The sequence below is a fragment of the Podarcis vaucheri genome, assembly GCF_965113315.1.
Source record: "Podarcis vaucheri genome assembly, chromosome: 1".
Taxonomy (NCBI): Eukaryota; Metazoa; Chordata; class Lepidosauria; order Squamata; family Lacertidae; genus Podarcis; species Podarcis vaucheri.
In genome coordinates this window covers 59,072,422-59,085,962 of record NC_138759.1, presented here as the reverse complement: position 1 = coordinate 59,085,962, position 13,541 = coordinate 59,072,422, and the positions used below count along the sequence as shown (strand labels likewise).

Sequence of the window (13,541 nt, the reverse complement as noted above, 5' to 3'; positions counted from 1 at the left end):
CACTGTGATTACTAAAGAATCGAACTGGTAAGACGTTCCTTTTGTTTGATCTTCTTTACTGACACAGGGGAAGAAGCTGATTCCCCAAATCCTGACACAGGTAGACCTTTAGCTGGTGGAAATATTCTCTTACTTGTATCTCCATCCTGCATGAAATCTTCAGATGTTACCTGTTTCATGGAAGCTATTTGATAACAATATGTGCCTAATTAAAAAGGGGGTACTGCAGCCATAGGCAAACTCGGCCCTCCAGATGTTTTGGGACTACAACTCCCATAATCCCTGACCACTGGTCCTGTTAGCTAGGGATGATGGGAGTTGTACTCCCAAAACATCTGGAGGGCCGAGTTTGCCTATGCCTGGTGTAGTGCCTTATTTACCACCTCAAGCCCAGTGTTTGATTCAGATTTAAGGGCAGCTCTGTAGAGACGAGGAACCCCCTCGCCTTTTTAAGAAATCATACAGGAGCAGCATAGATTCTAGTCACACAGAAACTGCTCATATAAACCACCCACTTGTAGAATTCAAAGCTTTTGTAATCAAGTCTCTTTAGTAAAATTACACATGGTGTAAGCCATACTGAAAGAAACTTGGCACAAAGTCTACCTTACGAATATTACAGAATTTAATTTTCCTTGAAAACAGAGTTGTTTCTAAAGAGGATTAAATCATTTGGCAATATTATCCAACACAGTTATGTAACTGAAATGGTGAAGAAATTATATGTGCTGTTTTATCCACAACAATATCCTTACTGGAAGAAAAAGAAATAAAGACAATAAACTTTTTAGAAAGGAATGGAAATGTTTTATAGAGTATTTACAAACAAATTGTAAACAAATCAAGACATTGGTAGGATTATTGTAAGAGCCTGCGGCTTCAAAAATGTTTATGAGATAGATATGAGAATAGATGACTAAAATAATAAGTTAATTTGGAGTATGCAGGAAATGGAGTATGTAAGAACCTGCGGCTTCAAAAATGTTTATGAGATAGATATAAGAATAGATGACTAAAATAATAAGTTAATTTGGAGTATGCAGGAAATGATGAAAATAAATGCAAAGAACCACAGAAAGAGGGGGAAGAAGAGTCAAAGTTTGAAATGTTAGAACGATTGTTGAATAATTGTACATTTGTACATAAACGGAAATTATAAATTTAATTATATAAAAAAGAAAGTCACCATGTACTTTCACATATCTGATTCTCATTTCTACTTCAAATAGTATCATTTTTAATGCATACATTTTCTCCTTTGCTTAACTTACAAAGAAGGCATCCATTAAAATTAACCAAGAGAAAATCTATTGTAACCTAGGGGTTGCTGAGGAAAAAGGATAGTGTAAAATATAATTACTACTGCACTTTTCAAAGAGAAAAGGCTAATGTTTCATTTTGGCGTACTTTTATACGTGACACTCTTTCAACACTATCTAGCTTTTCCAGAGACAGACTCTTTGTTGATTTAGTTTAAAGCTGTTTTAAAGAACTTTTCCATTTGGTGCCATGCTAGGCTTTCAAAATGCAACTTGTCTTTTATTCAATAATTTGAAGTTGTAAGACATTTGCATTTTGATCTTGCTATATTATAGAATACGAGCCACAAGGAAAATCCTAAAGAAACATGCCAGTTGTGCTGTGAAAGTAAAGGGAAAGGGAAGTCCCAGATCCTTCAATATGCACAATTGGGAATCCAAATTGCCTTGGGAATCCAGATTGCCTTGGGAATCCTTCAGGATTTTAACAAACAGCATAAAATGGTTTGTATTTAGCAACAATATCTCACTAAAACCAATAAGCACATATTGTGCAAAATGTTAAAAGTTACTTGGGTGTGAACCCTAAAACCTATTGATATTTCCCTGAAATATCAGTGTCATTTTGGTAAGAGATGTCGAGGTATTAAATGATCCCATTTTCTTCCTTTGGAACTGCAGTAGGATCAAGTCCATGTTGCTTCATTTGTACCGCAATATCAAAAAGGTAGTCATAACATTCACACCTAAAAGACAAAACGAAAGAAGTTGGCATCTTGCTATGTGATTTAGCCCTAATTGTAGCAATATGAATTTTGTGTTTTTTCTTATACAACATTATGTTGGTAATGTCTTTCCTCACATTAGAAACATAATCATAAATAGCAACAAGACCTGAATGAGGTTTTTTTAAACCATGCTTAGCTTCCAAGTCTGTGCTACGATCTGCAAAACATGTGAAGGCTTTTGAAAATATTTGCAAAGGGGAATTGTACTCCCAGGGATCTTCCCTTTTGGGAATCTGAGTGTTTGAGGGCTGTTCTCAGTATCTACATATATTAAAGGAAAGACACAGGTGAAGCAGAAGTGGCGATAGCTTCATCTGAAAGCAACATGCATTCTCTAGTACACTCGGGAGTGTAAAATCCAGTGGTATTTGCTTGCAACAGCAGAGGGCTTCTTCATAGTTGTACTCACATAGTTGTACTGGGCTATGAGTGATTTCCAAAGAAGAAGAAGAAGAACTCACATTGTCTTGGCTTTTTCCCAAGTTTCTCCCCAAACATAGACTCCATGACGTCTGACCAGCACAGCACAGGAGTCTGGGTAGTCATCCATTGCCTGAGCCATTCTTTCCTTCAGGTCCTTCTCTTCAGGTGTGTTCTCGACAATAGGAACCACTAAGGTATCATCATACCTGAAAAGATGATGGAATTGGGACACGTGTTCCTTTTCAGGTTAGCATTGTGCTTCTGCTACCTGGAAAGGCTGGTCCAAAGCAATCTGGTTGGCATCCGTCTGTCCCACTTTTCTGCCACAAAGCCACCCAGGTGATTATCAATGAATTAAAATCAGCAATGGCATCCCGTATACCCAGGGAAGAGCAATCCTTTCTACCTGGCTCTCCTGGTTAAGCTGGCCTCCTGCTGGCCAACAGTGGTACATTACCCCTTCCATCAGTTCAAGGTGCATGAAGACAGGAGGACCACTGCAGGGATGCCTAGCAGAAGCATTCGCCAGTGGAAAGCCCCAATGCAGGATGTTTTGGAGATGGGGATTGACTGAGTTGGTCCCAGGTCTGCTGGATCCCAAGCCAGTGTCACTGTTGTCATGCAACAGCATTAAGCCTGAGCTGGGTCATATTACGATTCCCCCACCTTCTGCTCCACCAGCTGTGTGCAGCAGAGCTCTGGATGCTTGGTGGCCCTGTCACTCTGTAAAGACTCCCCAGTGTGTGTGTGTGTGTGTGTGTGTGCTGGATTGCAGCCTAAATCACGTAACACAATGACGACACCAGCACCATGTTACCATAGTATTAGGAAGAGTTTGATCTAAAGCATAGAAGTGAATTAAAGAGGAACTAAATCATCAAAGAGACAGTGAACATAACAGCTTGTTTGTACTAAGGACTTTTTGAAACAAACATTTATCTGAAAACATCTCCCTATCTATGTTTCCATTGGTTCATCATGGCATTGGCACTCAGGAATTGTAGCGTTTGGCTGCACAGCATCCATGGGCACGACCAACCAGGTAACTTAAGGCAACAACCGTGTACCACACGCCTACCTGGGAACAAGTCACACTGACACTTATTTCTGAGGAGAAATGCATAGGATTGCACTGCAAGTGTCAACAATTTCAAAGAAGTTGAAACTCTTCTTAACTTTGGCTAGACTCTATCAATTGTTCTGTATTTTGCATTTATTTGTCTTAAGCATTTACCAGCAACAACGGAACGTCACTCTGCTGTGACAAACAGCACAATATTAATCTCTTGTTATTAATCACCAGCATATGGTAGGTGATGCTACACTGTTGGAACGGGTTATTACTGCAACGGACATAATATCCATGAATTGTAAAAAAAAGTCTGCTTATGCCACTGGTCATCCTAAAACACTAGAGAAGTCAATTCCAGAAGTTAATTGTGCAAAGATCAGACCACTTATCAGTTTCGTTGGGTCCTGAGTTCTTTCATTTTGAAGGGAGTGAGGAGAGGAAAATATCACGTGAATTCCAAGAATTGATGTTTTGTTCCCTAGTGTAATTGTTTGCTTAGAAGTCTTAGCAGATCATTCGTATTGTTCTATCGAATTCTGAGAATCTCAACTGTGAGCAAGATGGAGCCTGTCCCGCCCTGGAATTTGCTCTATGAATACTAAAGTGGGATTAAGATAACCTGGCATTGTTTAAACCAAGTTAATTAAAACTGGCAGGGTACTAGCTATACACTGTTGGAACCATGACAGAAATAATAAATTAAACATGCCACAATTTATATGCTTGAACTTTGTTGTTCTAAAATAAGATATGACTCGTAAGTATATCTTGCTCTTATATGTAAAAATGATTGGGCACCTCTCACTCACACAAGTATCGTGATTCTTAGGATACTTTCACGTGATCTAGAAAGGTTAAATACAGGACATGTAAGTTCAATCCATCTTGATTGCCGGGGCGGAGGGGGGGGGACTCTGGAAAGGGAGTATTTGTTATGTGTCTTCCATAAAATGGGGGGGGGGGGCGTTAGAAGTGAAAACCAGAGCAGCATAGTAGGCCCCTCTGCACTGTACATTTAAAGCAGTATCAAACTACTTTAAACTGTTTGGGCTTCCCCCCAAAGAATCTTGGGAACTATAGTCTGCAACATGGGAGTTATGGTGCTGAGAGTTGTTAGGAGGCCTCTAGTCCCCTCACAGAACTCCAATTTCCAGAGACGTTTAACAATCAATCCCTTTTTTCCCAGGGAACTCTGGGAATTGTATCACTTTCAGGGGAACTGCAGTTCCCAAAATTACTTGGGTGAAGCCATGACTGTTAAAGTGGTTTAATACTGCTTTAAATGTATAGCGCCAATGGGGCCTTACAGTTCAACTGTAACCACGTCCTCTCAGAAGTAATTCCTATTGAATTCAATGGGGCTTACTCCCAGGCAAGTATGATTAAGACTGCAGGTGTACTTATTAATCAGAAAGTCCCAGTTTGAAACTTGCCTCTACCATGTATGCGCTAGATGGCCTTAAAGCAAGCCACCCTCATGCCACTCCCCCCCCATCTGCAATATGTTGTTGTAATGGGCACAACTAAATAATTATAAGAACTAAGATGTTTTCATAAACTAGCTACAAAGCTAGAATCTGGTATACAAAATGACACAAGAAACCCTAGTTACTAGGAAAACATAGGAGATAATTTTCGCTAATGTGCAAGAAATGTGCTAAGTAGTTGAAACTGCAACAACTATAGGAATTTGGATTTGAAACAATAATATCTACCACCCCACTTTATCCAATTCTTCCAAGGATATCTGTAACAGTAACCTGGGATCTCAGAGATTCTGTGGAATTATTAGATAGCTCTACATCAGGGGTCAGCGAAGTTTTTGTGGCTTGGGCCGGTTCACGGTCCCGCAGACGCCGCGGTGGGCCAGAGTGCGTGCACACATGCGCAAACGCTATTTCCGGCTCCTTCCAGTGCGGAGGAGGCGTGTGCAGTTTCCAATTGGCTGCAGGAAGCTCCTGCAGCCAATGGGAAGCTGGCCAGTGTCATGGAAGGCAGTCTCCGCTCTGCTCCGCACTGGTTTAGCATGGCGCACAGGAGCTGACCGAGTGGGCGGTGGGGGTCCATGGTCTGGTTAAACGACCCCCATGGGCCGCTTGTGGCCCATGGGCCTTAGGTTGCCGACCCCTGATCTACATCTACTAACATAGGTTTGTAAAGGCAGGAGAGGTAGTGTATCTTGTACAACAAAAGCCAATTTATGCCAGTTCCGCTCATATGTCCCACTGAGTTCAACAGAATTTGTGCTCAACATAACCATCTATAGGACTGCAGACATATTTTCTGGGAAATTACCAGCAGAAGTTCTTTTTTTAAAGTGAAGTTTTTGCACATTGCACATAAAAACAGATTATCTGAAATATGAACAAGAGAGATTGTTCTGAAATCAGGGTAAACTATGACACGAGCCTGAAAACTTATCAAGGAGAAATTACCTGAAATAGCCTCCTGCTGTGCATTTCTTGATTCCTTTTATCATCTCCTGATGAGTAATTTTAAACTCTCTTCCAGGATAGAGAAGTGTGGCCATTACAGCAGCTTTGGAGTGTGTATGGATTACTGCTCCAGCTCCTACGAAAGCGAAAACTTAATGAAAAATATGACTCATACATCACTCTTCAATCGCAGCTCCTTTTTTTTTTCTTGATATGTTCCTGGTATATAAACTTACGACCTACACTAAATATTTTTTGCTAATACAGACAAGGTAAATTAAAAGACAAAACAACTCACTTCTTTAAATCAACGGAAAGCATGGCAGACTGCACTCAGTAATCCTCAGAGAAAATGTATGGCTTGCTTCAGTTTCACTAGCTCAATGCAGCCAGCTTCTTACGCACCACAAAACAATGAAGGAGGCATTTGTACATTTCCCTATAAGCTTTGTAGTATTTTATCAGAGATCAGCAAAACTTGTTTTTTATTATTTTAATCCCCATTTGTAACCATGAGCGCAAGAGAATGCTCCATATATCCCAACACTGGCACTGAATATTAGGAAAAGGGAAGTGTGTGTGTCAAAATGTTAGCAGTGGCAAATATTCAACAGGGTCCACACCAGCAGAGTCAGTGTGGTGCTCCTGCCAATGTGACCACACTGCTCCAAGCTTGTCATCACCCAATTCTGCCCATCCCCTCCAGTTAAGTTGCAGTGACACTGGAATGGTGGGTTCATCCCACCACAGCCTTTCTTAATAAAACTGTGTCTACATCTATACCAGTTTCCAATTGTTGTTGTTTAGCCATGTCCGACTCTTCGTGACCCCATGGACCAAAGCACAACAGGCACTCCTGTCTTCCACTGCCTCTCGCAGTTTGGTCAAACTCCTGTTAGTAGCTTCGAGAACACTGTCCAACCATCTCGTCCTCTGTCGTCCCCTTCCCCTTGTGCCCTCCATCTTTCCCAATATCAGGGTCTTTTCCAGGGAGTCTTCTCTTCTCATGAGGTGGCCAAAGTATTGGACCCTCAGCTTCAGGATCTGTCCTTCCAGTGAACACTTAGGGCTGATTTCCTTAAGAATGGATAGGTTTGATCTTCTTGCAGCCCATGGGACTCTCAAGAGTCTCCTCCAGCACTCCATGGACAAAAACCAGTTTCCAATACTAATTACTAATACTAGCATGCAGCTACCAGCTAAGTAGCACAGGTGGGAAACAGAGGCAATATTCACAGTTTCTAGTAATTTGTATTCCTTGGGGAACAAACTTAAAAGGAAGCAAATAACAATCTAGAAAATTATCTCTCTCTACTTGGACTTCAGCCACACTCTCCACCTGAGGGTATATTAATTACATTCAACACACACATCCCCAGAAGGCATACATTCTCAGAATGAAAATTCAAACACCCTGTCAAGACTGAAATACCCCAAACTACTTCTCTTTTCTCTCTCTCTAAGATTTGATTTGATTTAATAAAGAACCAGTCCTTTGAGTTTAACCTTTGAACTGGTCCTCCACCCATTCCATTCCAAAGGTGCCAAGCAACAATTTGAACAGATTTTGATTTACTGGATCTCTTGTTAATCATGCTAGACATATTTTTCAGGATTATACAGTCATACCTTGGTTTTCGAACAGCTTAGTTCCCGAACGTTTTGGCTCCTGAATGTCGCAAACCCGGAAGTGACTGTTCTGGCTTGTGAACTATTTTTGGAAGCCGAACGTCCAACGGGTGTTCTGCGGCTTCTGATTGGCTGCAGGAGCTTCCTGCAGCCAATCAGAAGCCGTGATTTGGTTTTCAAATGTTTTGGAAGTCGAACGGACTTCCGGAACAGATTCCGTTCGACTTCCAAGGTATGACTGTAGTCTAGTGCTAAGGATAAGGACTAGAGTCCCATAGTCAAACATTTGTCTTATTTTGAACTGAGATACAAAATTCAGCCTTCATCTCCCTGCACTCATTCCTACCAAGAGCACACAGACCCCTGTCCACAGACACAGTATAAAACTTTTCTCCAAAACCTGCCTGCTTCCTTGTCTCCTGTTTCCCCAGCCTAAGTGGCAGACAGGTTCACTGATTTTGAACATTCTGCTACTCCTTTCCAAGTGCTCCTCCTCCTCGCTTTTAAAGTATTGCCACTGCTAATATGGCAGCAACACGCCTCATTCTGAAGAAGGGAAGGGGTATTTTCTCAGAGCAAGGCATTGCGGGACAGGTGGCCCGGGAGAATGCCTGAGCTGCCACTATTCTGGGGTGGCTGGGAATTATTTAAGAGAGGATGTCTACTAACCCCCCCAAAAAAACACTGGAAAAGCATTCTCTAAAGCCACCTTTCCCAGGATGCCTCTCCGTCTTCCTCAGAATGAGGCAGAGAGGAGGGGAGGATAAGCTGCCAGCGCATGAGCAGCAGCCAAACATTGAAAGTAAGGGGAATGGCCAGGAGGTACTCATTTATTGTCCCACTGCTAGCTGAGGCAACTGGGCACCTCTGATTCTGCCACTTATGATTTCCCCCTCAGAAGACTAGTAAGTCGGCCATACTCTGTGCACATACAGAGAGGCTGAATTATTATTATAATATAATAATAATAATAAATAATTTATACCCCACCCATCTGGCTGGGCTTCCCCAGCCACTCTGGGTGGTTCCCAACAGAATTAAAAGCACAACAAAACATCAGACATTAAAAACATCCCAAAACAGGGCTGCCTTCAGATATCTTCTAAAAGTCAGATAGTTGTTTATTTCCTTGACATCTGATGGGAGGGTATTCCACAGGGTGGGTGCCACCACCGAGAAGGCCCTCTGCCTGGTTCCCTGTAACCTCACTTCTCGCAGGGAGGGAACCGCCAGAAGGCCCATATTAAAAATGTAGTAATTGTTACCAAAAAATAGAGACTCCAGTGGGGTACATATTTGTATTTGCCAAATGAAGCTTCTGTGAATCATTCCTTTTCAAAAAGCCATCAAGAGAGCTTTTTGTTATAAGGAGGCATATATATACTGTAAATGAAATCAACCAATCGGTAAAAGAGAGATGCTTTAGCTGTTATAGCAATTACTGCAAGAATTGCATTGTACTGTTGTAAAGGCATGTTCCAATTCTGCTGCAGTTTCAATTAAGAAATCTCCATTTTATAAGCAGAATACACTCGTGTTTACGAAGTGCTGACTTTTCAATAACACTGCTTGCTGCCTACCTCTCATGGTGTAAGCATTCATGAAGAGAGGCGTGCATTGACTCTTCTTTAGCTTCTTGTGTGGTGGGGGACCACTGATGTCCCGTTCTTCAATATCACACACAAACATATCTTCAGGCTATAATGAAAGTATTTGGAGACACAGAGTTTGAGTATTTATGCACACCTACATTTCGACAAACTAAATTATAAAGGGTTCAAAGATCAGAGAAAGATCCGCTTAAAGCGCATTGTGAGTTGAAAAACCGCTGCAACTTATTTTTGGCTCTGCTTCGGAATTTAATAACTGTTTTCTGTTATGATTCTGTTTGATGCTTGGTTTTGCATTTTAATAAAACAAGAAAGAAAAAACCCACTGGAGAAACTAGTTCTTTATAAAATACATTCAATATAATTAGATTCTGAGGGGGTGCAGAAATGTGAGTGTGCAGTGGGTTGTTAAGGTATGGTGGAAGTGACCAGTTCCCTGTCCAGGATCAAACTCGGGGGGGGGGGGGAGAACCAGTTTATCCACCGCGAAGCAAAAGCTGGTTGATCCTTGTGTCCTTGGAATCCTCCCCCCCCCAATAACCCTGGAGCAGTTTCACAGATGTTTTTAAAGCATCGTCCATTGAAAAAAATAAAGTGAAAGTGCCCTTAATAAAGTTTTGTGCTGCCTAAAGACAACCCAGAGAAAAATGTTGGGGGCGAGGAGAGAGAAAGTAAGGCAGATGACTGAGATCAGCATTTGACTAGCTAATAAATACCGTATTGGCCTGAATACGTCACACTATTTTCCAAATTCCGACCATGAAAAGTTAAAGTGCGGCTTAAATTCGTGACCTTACAAAAATGGCCTTTTAGGATATCGCTGCTGAAACAGACATATGGTAAAACAGAACAAAAAAAAAGTTTTCTTGCTGATTTGCAAGCTTGAGACTGTTGTGCAATTAATTCTACTGTTGTCTACTGGGAGGCAGCGGGGCCAGGCAGTGGAGAAGATGCTTCTGTGAAGCTGCATGAGCAGAACCAAGGCACCATTTCCACCAGTGTGTCCGCACAGCACCTCTCTGTCTCTGCCACATCACCTCTCCCCTTCTTAGCAAACTGCAGTGGTGCTGGTGCCAGGTCAGGCGCATGAAGATGCCTTTCCTGAGAACATCATTTTTTAGTTGTTCCCTTTCTGGTGAACTAATTTATGATAATGTTAAGAAAACTGTATGACCAGTACTATATAGAAATGCACACCCTTATATATCACTGATTCTGTTTTATTTTCAACATTTTGTGTTGCTCGACTTTAAGACGTAAACTCCCCTAGGAAGTGCACTTTGTTCGTAATTACCACCATCTTAGCATGCTCGTTGGTTTTCAAAACTCTTTCTTTCAAAGGATTAGAGACAAACAAATGAAAGCTGAGACCGAGAGCCTCTGGAATCCATCTTTTGATTCTGGCACACGTACAAACAATCGCAGAAAAGACACAGAGCCCTGGTCAAATATTTACAGAGCAATCCTATATGCACATTTGTTCAGAAGTGAATTCCATTGCATTCAATGGGCTTGCACCCAGGTGAGTATAGGATTACAGCCTTCATCTGAAAATATACCTTCGTATTTATTTCTCTAATGTTGCAGCAGAAACAGCCTATGATTTAATCTGTAGTCCTACCTGGGAAGGAACTCCACTGAACTCACTGGGGCCACTGGAGTCGATAAGTATAGAATTGCACTTAAGTTTTATTTTACCGATACATTCTTGGGGCACCTACGAGAATTCAATCTAGTAACTTTTTTAAAAAAACCTGTATTGGTCATGCTTTCTGTTAATCACAACACAATATTCACAGATTGAATTTCTATGCCAATAGGACACAAAGATTTCCTTTAAAATCCAAATTATCAAGTTCTGACATCTGACTCATTTTGTCAGAAGTCTTTTTTTATTTAAGTATTAATTAGGAAGATTAAGTTTTTTATGCATGTAAATCTGCTTTTTCTTTCTTTTTTCTGTATTTTCTTCTTTTCTTTTTTCTTAATTGTTTTTTCTTTAATTTTCTTTTTGTAGTATGAGATTTTAAATTCTTTGTAAATTCTTTGTATATGTGTGTAATTTAAATTAATAAAGATTTTAAAAAAAAAAAATAATCCAAATTTTCATTATGGTATACAACAGGCACGTCCAACATCCAACAGGTTGCGATCCATCATCCAATATCAAAAACTGGCAGTGAGCTACCACACTCTCCCATTGTCATTCTTCAACTTAAACATATTATATTTAGCTGGGGAAACCCAACCAGACAGGTGGGGTATAAATAATAAATAATGACAATGATAATAATAATAAATTATTACCCCCATGCCGGCCCCCTCCCAGGGCCGCTGGTACACACGGGAAGCCAACACGCCCTGAAATGTCCAATTCCCCCCTTTACCGGATGGAAGAGCTCTGTAGGGAAGGGGGCAGTGGCTTACTTTCAAATAAATGCATCTAGGTTGGAGCTGGAAAGGTGGGGAAAGTTCAGCTTCCATGCAGAACTAGGAGCGAGAGGGTTTTCTTTCCACGGGAACCGGCGGGAGGGGGGGAGAGGGAGGAGAAACGTCATGGTCTCTCTCTCTCGCACGCTGCCCTTCCCTCGGCTCCCTTTCCTGACTTGCCAGCTGACTGGGCATCTCCACAGCTGCAGCCCATCCAGAGCCCTGTGTGCCCCATTTTCGCCTCCCTGCCCGGGGAGGAGACTTGCAGGAGGCGGAGGCAGGTGCCTTGTGCCTTTCCGGGCCGGCCAGCTGACTGAGGCGTCGGGCAAAGCCCAGCAGGGTGCTTGAGGCAGCTGTGATCGACCAAAATCCTTGCGTGGTCCCCAAGTCGATCGTGGTCGACGCGTTGGACATACATGGTATGCAATATACAGGCCCAATTGCACAGGGCTATTTTCATCACATTAAACACTGTTGCTACTTTCTTCCCAGCTTTGCAGACTGCTCCAGCATTCTGGGTGGGTAATAATAATAATAATAATAATAATAATAATAATTTTTCTTTATACCCCGCCCTCCCCAGCCAAGGCCGGGCTCAGGGCGGCTAACAAGCAATAATAAAAACAAGTTGAATGAATACAACTTAAAAACAAGATTAAAATACAGCAATTAAAATGTTGAAACATTAAAATATTAAAACGCAGCCTCATCACAGGAGGAGAAAGGAAAAAGCCTCTAAGATCAAGAGAAACAGTGCTGTACAGAGCCAATTTCTTGATTTCTTCTTAGTGGCTATTCCTGCCTGGCCACTGGATGAAAGCAGTGTTCCTAATCAGCCCTGCTATTGTGGGGGTTCTTCTAGCCCAATATGAAGCCAAAGGGTAAGGCAGCCAGCCCACTCTTGTTCCTGACAGTAGCCCGCAGCAGCAATGGCATTAATGGCAAGTAGAACCCTCCAATGCCATTTGTGAAATAAACTTGGCTGCACAAAAGAAAATAAACCATCTCCCTTTACCACTCCCGAGTGTCTGAGGGGTGAGGTGGCAGGAACAAAGGACCAATAAATGGAAAGGAAAAGGTGATAAATAAGTGGACATACATGAATGTAGGGTGGATTTGATTTAAATCAAATCAATTTAAATCACAATTTAAATCACTAGTCAGTAAGACTTGATTTAAATCTTCTTCTTTTTACAGAAAGGCTCGTTCTCACTGGTATAATCTTAATATTTACAACTAGAGAAAGGTTTCATTTTTGGAATAATAAATTTTCAGAGTACTTTTTACAGTTATATCAAAAATTACTGATTTGGTTACACTAGTAGAAATACATAAACAGATAATTATGAAATTATTGTGAGGTTTAATAAGCTAACTGTTTATATTTGGACAACATTTCTGCTGTATTTTTATTGGAAAGAGAAAAATAATCATTTTCTTAATAACAATCAAAACAATTTATTTAACTAAAACAATAACATTATAGCATATGTATCCATGTTTGTTAACTGATGTGGCTAAACGTGGGTTTTTTTTTAAAGAAACAACTTATAGATAAAGTTTTAGCACACATGAAAAACTTAAAACAAATACTTATTTGTTGATGAATAGCCTTTGAATCATAATTTCATAGAAAACTATCTTTAGAAAGATTTTTCCTCCAAAAGGATTTTATTTTAAAAATCCAATTTAAATTTTTAAAAATCTGATTTAAATAAAAAAAAATCTGATTTAAATAAAAAAAAATCTGATTTAAATAAGAAAACACTGGTTTAAATTTTAAAAACCCTGATTTTTTAATTATTATTTTAAAATCATTGCTTTTTATCCACCCTGCATGCATGTCTTAGTTATGTGGCTTCAATAAGTTTCTCTCCAATACTCATTTTGGCTGT

General features: G+C 40.6%; 1 protein-coding gene across 2 annotated transcripts in view; it reads right to left on the bottom strand.

Moving 5' to 3' along the window:
- Positions 1 to 784: 784 nt before the first annotated feature.
- Positions 785 to 13,541, bottom strand: part of APIP (APAF1 interacting protein) — a 30,097-nt gene continuing 17,340 nt past the window's right edge. Inside the window, exons 4-8 of one of the 2 annotated variants that reach the window (XR_014220823.1) lie at positions 9,187 to 9,304; positions 5,978 to 6,113; positions 2,509 to 2,676; positions 968 to 2,005; positions 785 to 871 (exon numbers count right to left, since the gene is read on the bottom strand). Coding sequence is in view for 1 of the 2 variants with exons in the window: in XM_082226956.1 (XP_082083082.1) it covers positions 1,906 to 2,005; positions 2,509 to 2,676; positions 5,978 to 6,113; positions 9,187 to 9,304 (522 nt within the window). In the remaining variant the exon portion in view is untranslated. Of the gene's footprint in view, positions 872 to 964; positions 2,006 to 2,508; positions 2,677 to 5,977; positions 6,114 to 9,186; positions 9,305 to 13,541 lie in introns of those variants that run through there. The other variant, XM_082226956.1, reaches the window with a different exon arrangement.